The sequence below is a fragment of the Netta rufina genome (assembly GCF_964035555.1).
Source record: "Netta rufina genome assembly, chromosome: 12".
Taxonomy (NCBI): domain Eukaryota; kingdom Metazoa; phylum Chordata; class Aves; order Anseriformes; family Anatidae; genus Netta; species Netta rufina.
The window spans coordinates 15,493,096-15,510,172 of record NC_140135.1 but is presented as its reverse complement, the minus strand read 5'-3'; the positions used below and the strand labels follow the sequence as shown (position 1 = coordinate 15,510,172).

The 17,077-nt window shown below is 61.9% G+C and overlaps 2 protein-coding genes across 2 annotated transcripts; one reads left to right on the top strand and one right to left on the bottom strand.

Moving 5' to 3' along the window:
• Window positions 1-11: 11 nt before the first annotated feature.
• XKRX (XK related X-linked) lies at window positions 12-10,680 on the bottom strand. The gene is given in 6 exon segments (XM_084294351.1): window positions 12-2,116; window positions 2,967-3,226; window positions 4,896-5,212; window positions 5,215-5,252; window positions 9,554-9,624; window positions 10,274-10,680. Coding segments are annotated over 5 exon segments (1,380 nt in total). The 5' UTR covers window positions 9,576-9,624; window positions 10,274-10,680; the 3' UTR covers window positions 12-1,373.
• Window positions 10,681-12,672: 1,992 nt separating this feature from the next.
• ARL13A (ARF like GTPase 13A) lies at window positions 12,673-16,180 on the top strand (the record flags this gene model as incomplete). Its single annotated transcript, XM_084294276.1, has 8 exons — window positions 12,673-12,734; window positions 13,634-13,704; window positions 14,063-14,312; window positions 14,620-14,725; window positions 14,814-15,047; window positions 15,136-15,340; window positions 15,659-15,760; window positions 16,104-16,180. The coding sequence occupies exons 1-8, from the start codon at window positions 12,676-12,678 to the stop codon at window positions 16,178-16,180; spliced, it is 1,104 nt and encodes a 367-aa protein (XP_084150402.1). The 5' UTR covers window positions 12,673-12,675.
• Between the last annotated feature and the right edge of the window lie 897 nt (window positions 16,181-17,077).

The window sequence follows — 17,077 nt, the reverse complement described above, 5'->3', positions numbered from 1 at the left end:
TGCCCCTGCCTGCTGCCGCCTGCTGCCGCCCTCCCCGCGTTTTATGGAGGCAGCAGGCCCTGGAAATGGCCCCGGCCCTGGGAACGGCACTGCGGGGACTTTCCCCCACAGCATCTTGGAGGAAATGCCGGCACGGTTTCAAAGGCCACCTTCCAGGAAAGCTGCGCTGCAGCCCCGGCGGGGCAGGGTGCTGGGGCTTCCCTCCAAGGAGGGGTCCCTCCCGGCCACACCGCCGCTGGGGCGGGTGCTTCGGGGCATTGCCCCGCTCCTCTCCTTCCTTCGAGGCCTTTGGGGACAAAGTGTTTTATTTATTATTTTTTTTTTAAGGTAGGAACTTCCTGGTGCCAGGAAGTTGCGGAGGGTCAGTAACGTGCTCTATTCCGCAAACACAGCCCTCCCTGCTGGCGTGGGCCGACCTTTGCTGTCACGTTTCAAGAGGAAAAAAAATGCAAAAGGAGGACAAGTGTCATAGGGGCACGGCCATGCTGCCACCAGGATCACACCTGGGCTCAGCACCAGGGCAGTGAGCTCCTTCCCAGTGAGTGCCCCGTGGCGCTGAGCCCCTGCGGGCACCCAGCACCTCCCAGACAGCTGTGTCCCTACAAAAGGCTGCTGGGGGGGCCACACTCAGCAGCAGGGCCCTGACCTGGTGTCAGCGATGTCAACTGGTGCCAGGGCCTGGCCCCTGTGGGAACAGCGTGGGCAGGATCACTCCATGCTGGAGTCGGGGTCGCTCCTGGCCGGCAGCCAGGGCCATGCTGGCAGAGGTGCAGGATGAGGCCGTTCCCTACCCCACAGCCTTCCTGCACCTTATCAGCCCCAGAGCAGGGCAAGCGCTATCCCGCAGCATTTGGGCAGGACGGGTGGTGGGCTGTGGGACCTCCACTGCTCTGGAAAGGGCCCGGCTGCATCCTGCTCCCTCCTGGGGCCCGCAGGCAGCCTGAGCAAGGGCTACGTGCACCCAGGCCAGCCCCGTCTCAACGATCCCCACCCGCACGTGAGTCACCAGCCGCCTGCCAGCACCCGGACGCGGAGCCACAGCAAAGTTTCTTTACTGCTCAAAACAGTCCCGGAGCAGCCCTTGCGTCCCTGGGGTCACCAAAGGCACCAGGGTGGGGACCAAGCACCCCAATGCCCCGCACCCCGCTTGCTGCCCTGTGGGGTCTGGACACCCCAAAGGTCCCTCCTGTGCGTGCCAGGGCACGTGGCCCAGGCAGGCGCCCTCCTGTCCCCTGCCACCACGGGGATCTGCCGGTGCTCAGCTGAGGGCACCTGGACCCGTGGCCACTGTAGGGCCAGGGAGCGGCTGTCTTCAGCATGGTTCATGCTGCCCCATCCCCTTTTGTCTGTAGCCTGCAGCCCCAGGCCGTGCCTCACACGATGCTGTGCCTCACGCCGGGCTCGTGGGGCGCCTCAAGGCGCTCCGGGCTGCCTGGGGACCGCCGGCAGCAGACGCAGTGCAGGAAATCAGCAACGTTGCGTCGGAAGAGCTGTCGGCACGGGTGCAGGTACTGGAAGAAGAGCAGCATGAAGTAGATGCCCAGGCAGTAGCCGAGCAGCAGCTGCACCACCAGCAGCGGCGTGCAGATGTTCTCGTAGACGTCCGTCTTGAAGAAGTACCAAAGGATGACGAGCGCCGCGTTCTCCGCCAGCCGAACCACGTAGTACACGGCCAGGAGGCCCCAGTTTTGCGACTTGTCAATGAGGTCCCGGTCGGCCAGCTTGAGCTGCACGGCCGACCAGCAGAACATGTTGATGCTGGCGTAGAGCAGCGTGAAGGCGAAGAGCACCACCACCGTGCCCACCCGGCTGAAGTTCTTCTCAATGTTGTCGGGCAGCCGCGTGCCGCTCCGCCAGAACTGCACCCAGGGCAGGAAGAAGACCACCAGCAGGTTGGCCAAGGCGATGGGGATGATCCAGTGCTTGAAGACGGTGCTGAAGAGCACCAGGACGACCACGCGGGTGGAGATCTCCAGGCTGCGCCACAGCACGATGCAGAGGAAGGCCAGCGGCCGCAGCTGGACCTTGTAGTCATCGTACTTGACCTGGATGGCCAGGATGTTGCAGACGAGCGCCCCGTAGGTGACGGACACCAGGCAGATCCCCATGAGGACGGCTGCAGAGGGAGAGGGCAGGGGAGTCAGGCAGTGCTGGGGGATGCTCATGGCTGCAGTGCACTGGGTCCCCAGCAGAGCAGCCAGCACAAACGAAACCACCTTCCTCCTCATCAGCCATGAGGTTTATTTGGGTTTCTACCCTGCTACCTGTTCTGGAGTCTGTGCAAATATTTGGGCATTCAGCACAGCAGGAGAGAGAGGGTCAGCATTCTTCACCAGATGCTCAGATCTGAGAAGGTACAAGGGCCCCCCTGCACACGTGGCTCATTGGCACACTGCAGCAGAGGTTAGAAGCTGGGTCTGATGCAGGGAGCACCAGAGCACATTACTGACCCCACGAGCAGGTGGCAGAACCCCTGAGCTGCTGTGCTGGGGACCTGCAATAGCCTGAAAAATCAAGTAACCAAAGCAGAGCAGGAGCAGCCTGGCTTCCAAAGGTGGCTGACGGTACAGCTCACCCAAAGGCTGCTGCCTGTGGGGCAGGAGCACAGCGTTTATATGGGGCACAGTGTCAGGGGGGTTACACAGCTCTGCTGGGCAAGCACCTGAGCTGGGAGCACCTCGGTCACAGCTAGCTCTTGTCACCCCTCCCCAGCTTTACTCCAAGATGGCAAGCAGAGAGCTGGCACGGCCAAAGCAAACCAGGAACAGGCAGGTGCCAACTTCTGCAGGTTGTGCTCCCCATTCAGGGCAGGCAGGGATGGCCAGGGTGCACCCGTGGAGTGTGACATGGATGCCACAGCACCACAAGCAGCCGAGGAGGTGCCACCATGCCCTCCCCACCTGCGTGCCCATTGCAGACAGCAGGCTGCACCCCACGTGCCCGGCACATGGCCCCGACCCCCTTACCTCGGGCAGCAGGGACGTACTTCTCCAGGATGCTGATGTAGAGCTGCAAGGTGAGCTGCGGGGTGGAGCCCAGGAAGGCCTGGATGACCGCCATGCGCTTGAAGGCGTTGCGGTGGGTGGCCAGCCGGCGCATGGAGTGGCCCACCTCCTGCTCCATCTCCACCTCATAGCCCTTCCGCAGCCGCCTCTTGCGCGTGATGGTGACGTAGGGCTCCTCCTGCCTCCCCGACCTGCAGTACACTACCAGGGCCTCCACGCACCTGCGGGGACATGGCCACTGTCACCATGCTGCTCCCCGGCCCCTCGTCCTGCTCTGGTGCTCGGGGGCGCAGGGACAACAAGGGACTGGCAGTGAGGAGGGTGCAGCTTAGGTGATACAGGAACAGTAGCTCTTTTGGGAGTGAAAGGGACATAAGGGATGGGATTTATCACACCTGGCTCTGTTTTTCTGCTGCTGTGCACCCCACAGGCACAAAAAAATGCCTCTTTCCATATGTGGAGGCAACAAATACGATTTGCTACTGTGTTTGATCTCTTGACCAAAAGTCTTCTGCGCTTCCTCCTCGGTGGAGGCAGGAAGCAGACAGCTGGGTGGAAGGGGGTTGCGATGGGCAGATAACACGGCGCTTCCTGAGCCCGTCCCTGCAGAGCACCCGCACGTCTCTGGAGAGGCTGGTCCCTTCCGCACTGCTCCACTGCAGCCTCCCCGATGCCAGGCCCCTGCGGCACAGCAGCCTCCAGCCCCTCTGCTCTCCTTGGGCCTCACACCCACGCCAGCAGCGTGCGTGGACAAGGAGCAACCAGTGGAGGACTGATGCGGCAGGCTTGGCTTCTGCCCGGGACAAGCTGGCTCGGGGTCCGGCAGGAGGTAATTATTTATGAGGAGAGCAGCAGTCGTTCTGTTTCAGACCCATTAAATGGAAGGAGGGTTTTTGGATCAATGCTTTTGCCACATCGAGTCGGTGCTCGCGGCTTATTCCAGACTCTAACGGGAAAATGATTTCATCCAAGCGGCCTGGCTTCAAGGGCAACAAAGCGGGCGTGTGGTGCCCTGCCAGACCTTCTCAGCAGGCTGGGCTCGCTCTGCTGCGCGAGGAGCCGGCTGCAGCAGCTCTGCACACCTCTTGTAAGCATCCAAGCCCCAGCGTAGCAATTCCAAGTGGCTGTGGTCAGTGTGGCAAGAGCCACGCCACCACCACGGGCCAGCATGGTCCGACATAAACCCACAGCCCTTCTGCTGCTGCCGGTGCTCCCCAAAACGTGGCTGCTGATGTCAAAGGAGCCCCGTGTGCCAGGGATCTTGGTAAGCTCTGGGGCCAGCGCGATGTTCCTGCCCGTGCACGGCGGGTGAAGCCAGCTGGGGAGGCACGGCGGCATTCCCGAGGAGTGAGAGAGCGGCACCTCTCCGGCTTGTGCAACATCCACCCCCTCGCCTTCCTCTCCCCACGGGGGTGTGGCAGTCCCCAGCTCCTCTCCTCCGTGTCCCGTAGCCCCCCACCTTCCCCAAGTCCCAGGACCTTTTCTCGAGGCAGGACCCTGGTTGCTGTTCACCCTCGGACACCCCGGCAGGGATTTGCATCTGTGCTCCGAGCGTGAACCCGAGCGAGGCGATGGCAAAACCCAAAGTGGGAGGGGAAGAGAAGCGCTATCTCCAAAAAGCAGCTGCCTGAGGAGCACTTCTGGCAGCGGACATGCAACAGGCTGGGAGAGCCGGGTTGTGCCCAGAGGGGTCCGGCAGGCAGCCGGCACCGGAGTGGGACCGGGGAGGGGACCGGGGAGCCCCCGGGGGCTGTCCCGTTGTGCTGGGCACCTGCTGCAGGGGGGGGGGCTCTGCTGGCAGCGGGTGCCCGGGGATGGGGGAGGAAAAGGTGGTCGCGCCGTGCCGTGCCGTGCCGGTCCGTGCCGTGCCGGGGTCCCCGCGGCGCTCACCTGATGATGGGCCCGAGCTGCAGCAGGTGCATGAGCAGGACGAGGGGGCGGTCGCGGCTGAGGTCGCGGTGCACGAAGATGAGGGTGAGCTGCACCAGGACGGAGGGGCAGAGCATGAAGAAGACGGTGAGCGCCAGCCAGAAGCGGTCGTCGGAGTGGCTGTAGGAGAAGCAGAGGACGGCGGCCGCCGCGCTCTCCCCGCAGAACAGCGCCGTCGAGAAAACGATGCCCAGCGGCAGCTTCGCCCGCGACGGGGCGGCGGTGGGCAGCTGCCCCCCTCCCGGACCGTCCATCCCGGCCCAACCGGGGCCCGGCACGGCCCGGCCCGGCTCAGCCTCGCGGCGGCGCCATCCCGGGCTGCAGCGGAGAGAGAGGAGCCGCGCTGCGGGGCGGGGAGGAGCGCAGCGCCCCCGCCGCAGGGTGCCCCGACGGGCAGCCGCTGCTCCGGCACGGCACGGCCCCGCCACACCGTGCTGTACCGGGCCGGGCCAGGCCGGGCCCCGGTTGGGGCGGGGGCGGGCGGCGCCGGCAGCGCTCCCGGGCCCGCCCCGACGGGGAGGGGAGGGATGCGGACCTTCCTCCCCGGGCCCCCCGCTCTGCCCCGGAGCCCCCTCCCCAGGACGCCCCCTAGCTTTGCCGGGGGCTTTCCACCCCATGACTCCCCCATCCCTGCTGGGGACGCCCCCCTGCCGCGCCCAGGACACCCTCCCCGGGAACCCCAGCCCTGCTGTCCCCTGTGCTGTCCCCTGCGTGCCCTGAGCATCTCGGGTGCCCCCCGGGACCACCCGCATTCACCAAGTCCTCCCAGCTCGCAGCAGCCCAAGGTGCAGCAGCATGGGGGGTCCCCAAGGGCAGAGGTGTCAGGCTGTGTCCTGGGGACAGCGGGGTCCCCAGCACGCGTGCCAACCCTGCCCCACAGGCAGGCCAGTTGCACCCAATACCTTGCAGTTCTGGGGCTAACCATGAGCTCCAGCCCAGGAGAAGGGTGCGTGGGGCTGGGCCACGGCACCCACTGCCTGTGACCTCCCCCACTTTGTGGGTCAGTACGTGAGAGCAAGGGCAACACCAGGGCAGGGAGCATTTTGCTGTCTCACAAGTCCAGCTGCTGCCCCAGTTTGTGGCTGGGAGGGACAGGGTATGTGTGTAGGGCTGGCCTGAGGATTTGGGTCGGATGTTACAGAGGAGATGTGGCTCCTGCAAGCATCCAGGTGGGAGACCATGATGGCTTAGAGTAGAGTGCCTTTCCCATTGCCTTCAAGGTGATGGGAAAGCACAGGCTGGCTGAGCTGCTCCCAACACCAGTGGTCATTGGGCTCCCTGCTCTGCCCCCAGAGCCCCCATTGCCTACCCAGGTCTCTGCCAGCCTCCCCCATGAGCTAGTGCAAGCGCAGGCAGCAGCCTCTGCGGCGATGCTTGTGAGCTGCCTGCCCCAAGAGCTCTCTGCCTGCCAGATTACTCAACCCGGGCTGGGCACACGCCGGCTGGCTGGGACAGACATGACGAGGCAAGGAGTGCTTGAGGTCAGCCAGTTCTCCCTGCTTTAGAACAACCGGGAAGCCTCAGGTATCTTTTAAGAGCAACTGGGTGTTCAGCCCTCGGCAGGTGCCCACGCTGACAGCAGGGGAGCAGCCAGTGGCGATGCTGTGCCCATCACTTGCCCGGCCCCACGCACAGCACAAGCTCATTTCCCCTGCAGCATGAAACCCCACGAACCCCACAAGTGAGAGCTGCCCCCACGTTACCGGGATGGAAGCGTTTCCAGGGCTATTGGGCTTATCAGAGGCTGAGCTGAGACTGAAACCGCCCGAGACCTCGGAGGATGCATCTCCCCGATGGCAGCTCCCGCAGACCAGCAGCCCCGCCTGCTGCGGCTGCTCCACTCTTTCCCTCCCAGCACCAAACAGCTGCTTGAGGAGCCCACAAACACTCTGAGCTCACGCAGACTGGCCCGACCGGAGGGGACGGGAAGCCTACATGTTTCCCTCTCAGCTCTGGTATGATAGTTACATATTTTCAAGGTGTTTCTGGAAAAGAGCCTCCCCCAAAAAAAACCAGCAGGACAGAGTGCAAAGGGAGCAGGGTCCAAGCGAGCGAGCCTGCCACCAGCCGGGCAGCTCCTGCGGACACCCAGGGTGGGAGCTGTGCGCAGGCAGTGGCTGCGCTGGCCCCAGCACGCAGCGTGTCCAGGAGCTCAGCCGGTGACAGCACAAATTGTGGCACTGCCAACTGCTCCCACACCTCCGTATTAGCAGCAAGGGCGACGTGCAATTTAAATCATTTATGCAACTTCCATTTATCCAAATTAAAAGCATCCCCCAGGAGTCTGGCAGGTCACCAAGCCCTCGGCTGAGCAATGCCTGGGCTCAGAGTCATCGTATTTTTAATTTCATCTTCCCCTGGTTCATGATGAAATATTTAAGAGCAATTGTTTAAGAAGTCAAGAATTCCAGTCCCGTGTCCCAGAGCCTCAGTACCCATCAGAGGAATGGATGGACAAAGCCTCACAGCGCTTCCCCACACCAGTTATTATCCTATTTTCTGTTCGAGCACGGAGAGGCAGAGGGATGTTTTCTGGTTCAGGCTGTGAGTCACCCCTCAAGCCTAAGCCTACCTGTCCAGAGCTCAGCACGGTAAACAACAGGTCATAAAAGTGATCTATGTCTGCAGAGTATCAGAGGGTGATCCTTCCCTGCTACCACTCCCTCTACCTGGGATTAGTTCCTCTGCAAACCCAGTGTGGGCACAGTGGCACAAACACCCTGGACCTGGCCACTGCAGTGCTGCCCGCGGGCAGTCCTGCCCCCTGCCTTGCTGTGGGCATCACCGTTTGTGTGTCCCACCACTCGAGGATGCCCAAGGTGCCATCCCCGGGCGCTGTCCCCACATGAGACTGTCACTTCTCCTGTTTTCAGAAACGGCTGCCTTGTCCTGGAGCACAACCCAGCTTCATTATTCTCTTAATCCCAGACTTCATTATTTTATTAATCCCAGTGTTCACACAATGCGCTTTGAACACGGGGATGTAGCAACAGTGCCTATGCACCGTGTGAAATCGGGATTTGCTGTACAGCTTTTCCAGCCCCTTGCATGCCTGTGGATGAGTGAGGGCATTTGTGTGTGACAGCCCGGGCTATACATAGAGGTAGGAACAGCCTCCCTCACCAGCTCTGACACTGAAAATAGGCACGTCTCGCTTACACATGCCTGCCCAGCAGCTCAGCTCCTGTAAAAGGAGAGCAGAAGAAAAATGGAGATGGCAGGGAATAACTTGCAACAGCCCTTAAAGAGCCCAGATGCAGGAGAACTACCCACAGGCTCCTGAAATTGGTTCCCTCTCCTTTCCCCCCCTCACCGCACTAGGACCCCGGAGCAGACATCGCTCCCAATAAGTCTCTGGGACATGCCAAGCAGCGCGCTGCCAGCTTCCCAAATATAGCCCTGCACGCAGCGGTGGAGGCAGCTGCTCGGGGTGCAGGATGGCAGTGCTTCCCCCCCGCTGCCCGCTCAGATCAGAAACCTCCCTGGGATGCACTTTGTGCCGAGGAGTTAACATCCAGCTGGTGCTGCACGGGGTGGCGGTGGGGACATGAGGATCCCCAGGAGACCCTGTGGAGATCACAAAACGCTGGACGGAGATCACAAAACGCTTCCCAGCCAGACGTGCTGTGAGCAGGAGAAGCAGCCTGCACTCTGTGCCCTTGCAGTGGCCAGATGGAGCAGCTGGAGGGGCTTAGAGGAATTTGTGAGCCAGGAACTTTTTACTTAGTTTGGAAATAACTTTGCAATTGACCAGTCTTCCCAGCTTAAACTGTTTGGACTTTGCATTGCATTCTCAAGAACTCAGCTGTAATTTTTTTTTCCTGCCCTGTCTGTGGAATATTTTTTGGTTGGGAAAATATTTTTTTCCATTTGCTTTGCAGTTTCATGTGACTGCTCTTGCTGCTCCTTTTCATTTTCCTTCTGCAGCTTCACTCCTTTACCCTGCAAGCAGGCATTTACTGGGAGGAAAACCTGGGTCTGTCTGAGGACTTCACCCCTCTAAGTCCTCTGGGGGCTGCGTGAGGCTCGGCATTGCTGGGGGTCGGTGGGGCCCTGGAGACGGTCCCAGCACGGGGCATCTTGTGCTGCCTCGTGGCTTGAATGCTTCCCAAGAAAATAGAGCTGCCTCTGTTTGGTGGATTTATCTTAGTGATATTTATACATTTTGAAATCATGGCCCTTTGGCTACAGTCCCAGCTGAGAGGCTGTAAACCAGGTGGGAGGACTTAAAGTTCCTTTTAATTACCCAATTCCCCTGCTCCCACCAGGTGTTCGGTGCCTGGCCCTGCCAGCGGCTGACCTGGCTGGGGGCATCCTGCAGGCACGCTTTCCGCTCACCTCCTCTTGCCCACGCCCTGGTGCAGGAAAGCAGAAAGAGCAGCAGCCTTGAACTGCACTCAGCAAAACCACCGTGCAAGCACGGGGAGCGCGTGCAGCTGCCGCAGGGGCATCACCGAGCTCTGTGCACGGTGCAGGAGTGAGCTGTCAGCTTCCCCTTGCAGCAGGGAGCGGGGACAGGATGAGAAAACCCAGCGGAGGAGCCGGTGTTCAGCTGCCTTCGCCGTGTTTCAACTTGTTTGGGGCTTGCTGATGTTTGCACAGGCCAGAAGGGCACTTACCTGCCTGCTCTGAAATCAACATCTCCCTGCTTCTGCGTTCGCCGTGGGGCTCAGGGCAGCCGTGCCGTCTGCTGGGGGGGGGCAAAAGAGATCCAGAAAAATGGCCTCCCTCTCCTAAAATAGCTGCAGAGCAGCTGCTGGCCTGCCACACTCTGCTAGCAAACATTGCAAGGGCCCTGATTCACTGACAACAGGTTTCCACAGCGGAGGTGGCAATTATCTTGCGATTCCAGCCTGACTGCCAGGCACTGGGGTGTAATTAGCTCCTAGGATTTGCAAGCCCATATGATCGGCTTTATCGTTAGCCACCAGAGCCGTGTGGGGATTAAAGGAGCGATGCAGATATTTGCATACTGGCCTGCTGCTGTTGTCCAACACCTGAGCTCCCCAGAGCTCAGGCACGTCGTTGCCCTGCTGCGGTTGCTGTGCCCCTGCCTTTTTGGGCAGGTCCAGAGACGAAGCAGTCCCAAGAAGACCAGGACAGCTTGCAGACACTTGCTGGGACTCCAGTCCTCGCCCTCACCTGGTTTTTACTGCCACCCCAGCTCAGTGCTGAAGGCAGCCCTGGTCACCTCTGGTCAGAGCTGCCTGGTGCAAGCTGTGATTCCCCATGCGCAGCCTTCCCCAGCCCTGCCACCGCTGTCTCCCCGCTCTGCTCCTCACCCCAGGGGCCCCATGTGGTGGTCCCGGTGCACCCACAGCCGCTCGGTGCATACTCACGGGGTCTAGGGAAGCCGAGGCAGGGCAGCCCACCAGCCCACGTCCATCTGTGCTTCTCCGCGGTCCCTGTGGTTTTTGCCTCCTTCCCTCTCCTGCCACTCTCCAGCAGGCAGAAATAGCCCTAAAACACGTGCTGCCTTCCGGGTAGAGATACCAGGGGCTGCACAGCCCCGGCTCGTCAGGCACAGCCTGCTCTCGGGGACCCCGCTGTCACCGGTGTCACTGGGGCGTCCAGCGCAGCGTGGTGCCGGGACAGGGTCCGGTAGCAGCCCCGGCGAGGAACATCTCCTCTTATCCACCAAGATAATAAATTCTGCCTCGGAGTTTCTCACCTGGCAACAGTCACCAAGGAAACCCGGACGGCTCCCGTTGGGTCCCCGTTGGCACTGCCCGGGGGTGTCCCCAAGCCGCGGGGCGTGCAGGGAGAGGGGACGCGCGTGTCCCTCTGCCACCCAAGGCGCCGGGTGCGCAGGCGGGCACCCTGCCAGCCGCCTGCTCTGTAACATGAGCCCCGGCTCTCCGAGCCAAGTCCCGGGCAGGAGCAAACCGCCCATCGACGAGGGCTTGGCCCTCTCTCGTCTTTCTAGAGCTGAGTGCAGGTTTCGCTGTTTTTGGGGGTGTTTCTCTGAGGTTTTCCTGGCTGTGGGCACGTCAGGAGGGGTGGTTTTGTTGCTGCCTGGGGTTTTTCCCAGTCCCTGCAGCCAGGAATTTCAGACAGAGGCGTTACAACAGCGGAGACCTCTCAAAATGTGCTGGTGCAGGGAGGGAGACCCGCTCTGCTGTCCCCTGGGAGGCTGTGCAGCTGTCTGCCACATTGCTCTCCTCTATTTATAGCACCCGTGGTCGTGCCTCTTCCTGCCACCTGGCCCGGCTGTCACCTGGCGAGTGCCATCCCCAGGCACAGGAAGATGCTGCCGTCCCCAGAGTGCCCGTGCACTACAGGCACAGATAGATCAGCAAAAAGCTTCCCAGCCCCGTGCTGCCTGCAAAAGCTGGCACTGCCCCTGGTACCGGTGAGGCCGTGAGCACAGGAGCAGCAGGGAAAGGCTGGGGACCGGGGGACACGGCCACCGCTGGGCCCTGGGAAGTGGAGCAGGGCTGTGGCAGAGGTGCTGACCCGTCCTGCAGCACCTCGGTGTAGGAGGAGGGGATGAGCACGAGGGGCAGGCAAGGAAGCTGTGGAGACCAGGAAGCAGGTTGTTTACTGGCATGCAGAAATGAGACAAACGCTCAGCTAATAGGTGTTCACGACAGCCCTGCAGTGCCCTGGGTGCTGCCCGGTCACCTCTCCCTCTGCCTGACACAGCTAGGGTGGTGCCACGTACGTGGGGCACACGAACAGTCACCCCAAACCGTGCGGCTGTGTTGTCTGGCCATGAGATGGGTGTGGAAACTTCCTCGGTCAATCATTAACCTGCTGCAGCTCCCTGCTCGCTGCAGAGCTCCCAGGCACCTCGCTTTGTGCCCCAGTGCCTGGGTGCTGCGGGGTGCCCGGCACTGCCTCTGCAACCCAGCTCACTGCTGCCAGCTGCTGTATGGCACGGGCTGCTGGGACCCCATCAGTCTGTGGGAGCTCCCCGATGTGCCTTTCACCAGGTCTGGTGTCCTCGTCCCTCTGGACCCTGTGCTCCACACCGAAAGTCCCTGTGGCTCGGAAATCCCCTTGGGGCCTCTCCCCTGGCTTCAGAGAAGGCAGCCTCAGCTGTGGGAAGCAACAGGAAACCCGAAGAGCCTCATAAGAGGTTTGGGGCTGCAGATCAAGGAGCTGGTGCTTTTTGCTGGCTCAGCTCCTCGCCCTACTGTCACCGCTTCCCAGCCCTGTGCCACTCTCAGCCAGACCCTCCTCTGCTTCAGAGCCTTGTAGCTGGCCTGGGGGTGCCCAGGCATCTGTGCCTGGGGGCCTTGAGGCCAGGACCACCTCCTTGGGGCCCTGCTCAGGAGCTGTGTGTGTGCAGAACGGCCCAGTGCCTTCAGTAGAGCCCGAGAAACTCTTGGGTATTTCTCAGGGTCCCCAACAGCTCCCTGCTCCCAGCCAGGCACTGCTCAGCCGGGCTTTATTTCTGTTCTGAACGCCACATCTGCTGCTGGAGGTGCCGAGAGGAGCAGCCACACAGGGGCTGCAGCACTCCATTTCCCAGTGGCCACCGGCCTGGGCTGACCCACCAGGATTAGGGAGCCTGCAAGGAGTAAATCGTGTAAATCCAGATTAGATTTAAGCAGATGCTACGCAGAGGAGATGCGAGCGGGAGCCGGGCAGGAGAGCAAGCAGGTGAGAGGCTGAATCACACCCCTGAGATGCAAGAAGGTGCGGGTGGCTGCGGGCAGGGGGACAAAGCCACACCGGGCTGCTCGTTCTGCAGGTGCCAAAGAGAGGCCACCCCCTCGGCGCAGGGCTGCAGAGCATGTTCCACCTCTTCTCCCACTGCTGGTCCTGGCTGCAGGCCGTACAGGAGCCCATCAGGTAAATCCGTGCGCTCGCTCCAGGGGCTCTCCGGAGAGCTCAGCGCTCGGGTGCGCATTTATCAGCGAGGGCACCGGCCCCGTGGCACCGAGTGAGAGGGCCCCCGAATTACAGGGCAAGGTGAAACCGAGCTGCCTGCGTGTGTCGTGAGGCCAGACCTAATTCTCTCGGGGAGGAGCCGGGCAGGCAGGCGTTGCGGGCAGTAAGGGGGTTTATGGTCCTTTCCCACCAGCGACGGTGCGGTGCCGTACCGTAACGCTGGAGGAGGAGCTCGCTGCCCACGCAGACTCCTGTGTATATTTATGGAAAAGATACTGAAAGTGACTAACGTTGTTGACATGTAAAGCAAAGGGAAATCGCTCTGCTGGTGGCTCAGATGAAGCGTGTCACTGCGGAGCAAGCATGACTGTTGAGGAACAGGAAAAACCTCCTGGGTCCAGGCCGAAGCTCATAAAACGTCCTTGCTATTTCTGTGTGTTGCCATAATGCACTAACGCGGAAGAGTACTAAGAAAAATCATTAACTGCTTCCATACAAGTAACAGCCTGTGCATACTGCTGCTTAATCCCATAGAGCCTGAGAGGAAATGGTGGTCGTAGGAAGCGTGCGGAGGGCTCCTGCGGTGTCGGGGTGGCTCCAGGTGCCCGCACACACCTGAGGGCTGTGCTGACAGCTCTGCCGTCGCTGTCTCCCCAGGCACCAGGGACCATCCCTCCCCTCTCCCCCATCCCGGGCGAAAGCCCATGTCACTGCCCTGCCCCTCTCCCAGCCAAAATAGAGCTGCTGCAGGCGGTCCTTTGCCCAGGGGCAGCACTGTTCCCTGAGGATGGTGGCTCACACAGAGCTGTGTGGGGCGCAGCGTGCCTGCGGGCTGCTCACCCCTTGTTGTTGCCCCCCAGGAAGGTGACCCTGCTCGTCGTGGGGCTGGACAATGCAGGGAAGAGCTCTGTCATCATGGACATAGGGAGAGGTGAGGAAGCTGACTTCTGCTGGGGGGGTCCCACAAGGAGCGTGGTGGGGGGAGGTTGTGCTCCCTTGCACGCAGTGTGCCTGTGGGCTGCAGCGGGTGATACCGTCCCCAGGATCCCAGCAGGATCACTGCCGGGGGCTCTGCCCCACAAATCTCTCATGGCTGGGCTATCCCAGTCTGGTACCAGTGAGGAAAACTGGGCTTTGAAATGAAGAAGGGAAGCTGCTGGCCTGGGGCACGGGGTGCTGGCTGTGCTCCGGGTATCCTTGCAAGCAGGAACAGGGCTGGGGCTGGAGGAAGAGGATGAGCGTGGTGGGGATGCTCCCACAACTGGCCTCTGCCCTCTCCCCACAAACAGCCCTGGCCTGTGAGGTGCTGCCCACAACACAGCCTGGCCAGATCTGCCTGCGGGTGGACAGATTCGAGGTGACGCTGGTGGACCTGCCCGGGGGTCAGCGCTTCCGCAGCGCCTGGCGCAGCCACTACAGCACAGCCCACGGGCTGCTCTTCGTGCTGGACTCCAGTGACCTGGCGCGGATGGAGGAGGCCCGCAAGGCTCTGAGCCGTGTCCTGAGTCACCCTGATGTCTCTGGAAAGCCCCTCTTACTGTAAGGCTGAGTCTCCTGGCTGTGACCCGCGGGGTTTGGGGTTGGGGAGAGGAGTGGGAGCCCGTGGATGGGGTTGCGGGCAGTGCAGCAAGGCTGCCGTGGGGATGTGGTACCAAGGGGTGCCAGCACATGGGGACCCCTGCAGTGCTGGGGTGCTGAGAGCACCTGGAGAGGGGCTCCAGCATTGGGCACGGCTTGGGGCAATGCTTCACCCAACCACAGCCAAACTGGGAGAAAGCAGCGGGTCTCCCCCACACGGTGCAGCAGGGTGCCGGGGGTGACTGCCCGCTGTCTCCCCATGCCCCAGGCTGGCGAACAAGCAGGACGTGGCGGCCGCCCTGCTGCCCTGCGAGCTGATCGAGCGCCTGGCGCTGGAGCGGCTGGTCAACGAGAACCGCTCGCCCTGCCGCATCGTGAGTTGCAGGCAGGCTGCACGACCCTGCTCCCCTTGCCGGGCACTGGGGGGGGTCTCAGGGGCTGACCGAGCTCCCCCATCCCCAGGAGCCGTGTGCGGCCGCCGGCCTGGCCCGCAGCACCCTGCAGGGGCTGCGCTGGCTCCTGCGTGCCGCTGCCGAGCGCTCCTCATTGCTCCCTGCCACCCGCTCCCCGATGGCCGACCCCAGCCCCCGGACAGCCCGTGGGCTGTGCTCTCGTCCCACCAGGGATGCCCCGGATAACCAGGACGGCGTGGGGAAGATGGGGGAGCACCGGGCCGCCCGCCGTCTCCTCCCCAAGGTGAGAGCCCCCCTGGACACAGCAAGAGTGGGCCAGGCTGGAGGGGGCTGCCACTGCCTTCCCCTCATCCCCTCCTCTCCCTGCCCAGGAGGAGAGCGCAAAGGGTCCCGGGAAGAGGAAGAGGAAGGTGAAGGTGAGGAAGAAGGGCTCGGGGCAGCCAAGCCTGGCCGAGGAACCGGACAGACCAGGAGGAGGGGGTGACAGCCGAGCCAGCTCTGCTGTGGGGCTGCTGGCCCCCAACAGGGTCGGGCAGGAGGAACCTCTGCCCCCCGGGATGGCTGCCCCCCACCCAGGTGAGAGGGGGCTGTGAGGGCTGCTGGCACGGGCACATCAGGATCCTCAGAGCCACCCCAAGGGGTGGTTTGGGGACCCCGAAATGTGGTGGTGTGCTGGAGCACCAGACCCCGTGGTCTCCCTTAGCTTTGCTTGCAGATCAGCTGGGCGCAGAGTGGAGCTGCAGGAGTCTGGCCAGGAAAGAGGAGAGACATCTCGGGGCATCTCAGCAGGAGGACTGCGGATCCACCATCCAGCAGCCGTCCTCTCGGCTGGTTTGGTGTCAGAGGCATCCTTGCCCAAATGTAACGTCTGAAATTTTGTATTTCTCCATCCAGCGCAGGGCATGAAAAAGAAAAAGAAGAAGAAAATTAAGAATAAAATCAAGTCGCAGGAGCCTGCCGTGGAGCAGCAGCGGGAGGAGGTCTCCAGCACCTTTGGTTGGTATTTCCCAGGGCAGATTTTGCTGAGAAGCATCAGGGGGTTGGCCTGCTGGCAGCGGGATGTGAGCTGCCTAGAAGCCCTTGGCCACACCGTGCTTGATGCAGGGGCACAAGCACAGGCAGGAACAAATGCTGCTGCAGGGCAAGGGGGGGGCTGCTGGGGAGGTGAGTGCCGCAGCCTTCAGGTGGGATGCAGCAAGGGCACGTGAGTGCACTGTGCTGGGGTCTGGGGCGTCCTTGCAGCCCTTGCTCAACACAGGCTGCCAGGCTTGGCCCCAGAGATTAGTCCCTGGGTTAGAGTCCCTGGGTTAGTGCCTGACCGCTTCCCTTCCTCCCCCAGACCTGTACCGCCGGGCGATGCTGGCTCTGAAGATGCGGCAGGAGCAGAGGAAGCAGCCGTCTGCCATCGCCCCCTGAGCGGGGTGCAAGCTCCCAAGGACCCCAGGCTGTGTCGCAGTGGCTCTGGGACCTGCGGCTTGTGCAGGGCTCCTGGGGTGCTTGGCCAGGGCTGGCAGTCCTGGGCAGTGGGTCCTAGGGCAGGAAGAACAGCGTTTCTATCCTCTGCATGACTTGAAAATCAGGATCTGCAGGAACGAGCCAAAAGTCCTTTTGTAGAAAGCCTCTCTGGCAGCCAGGCTGCAAACCCTCCTGAAAAGGTCAGGCACTTTCTGACCGTGTGTTAATATCTGTGTAGGACTTGCTCTGAGCACGACCGAGTCTGTAGAAGAGAGGAAGATCAGAGTGAATACCCCAAGGGGAAAGCCCATCTCCTGAATTGACACGTGCCCAGGCAAAGCTGTCAACACAGGTTGGGGATTAGCTCGGCCACTCGTTCAGCCCCTGCCTGCTTCCTGGGTGAGTTGTTTCCTGCTGCTGAGGCCAGGAAAGCCCTCCCAGGGGGGGACTCCCATCCCCATCCCCATCCAGCAGCACAGCATCAGGAGCCTCCCCGCCTGGTGGAGGCTGGGGATGCCTGGATCATTTGCAGGGTGGTTCCAGAGCTGTGCTCAGCTCGGGGCTGAGCCAGGACACCGAGCAGCACCTGCCTGCCAGCACAACCCTCCTGGGCAGGGCTGCACTCCCCCCAGGACTTTGATGTGCAGCAGCACCCTGCTGCCCTGCTCCGGCAGCCGCGGCTGGGCACGTGTGCGAAGAAACGGCTGCCAGACCTGGGAGCACTGCACGTTAGGTCACAGGTGCAGCAGTTTTCCTTCCGTGGCCACAACAAGGTGAGGACTTGAACTGTGCTCAGAAACCGGGCCGTGAATCACCGCCGCTTCCCTGGTTGCTGATTAACAGGCCATGCCTGCCAGG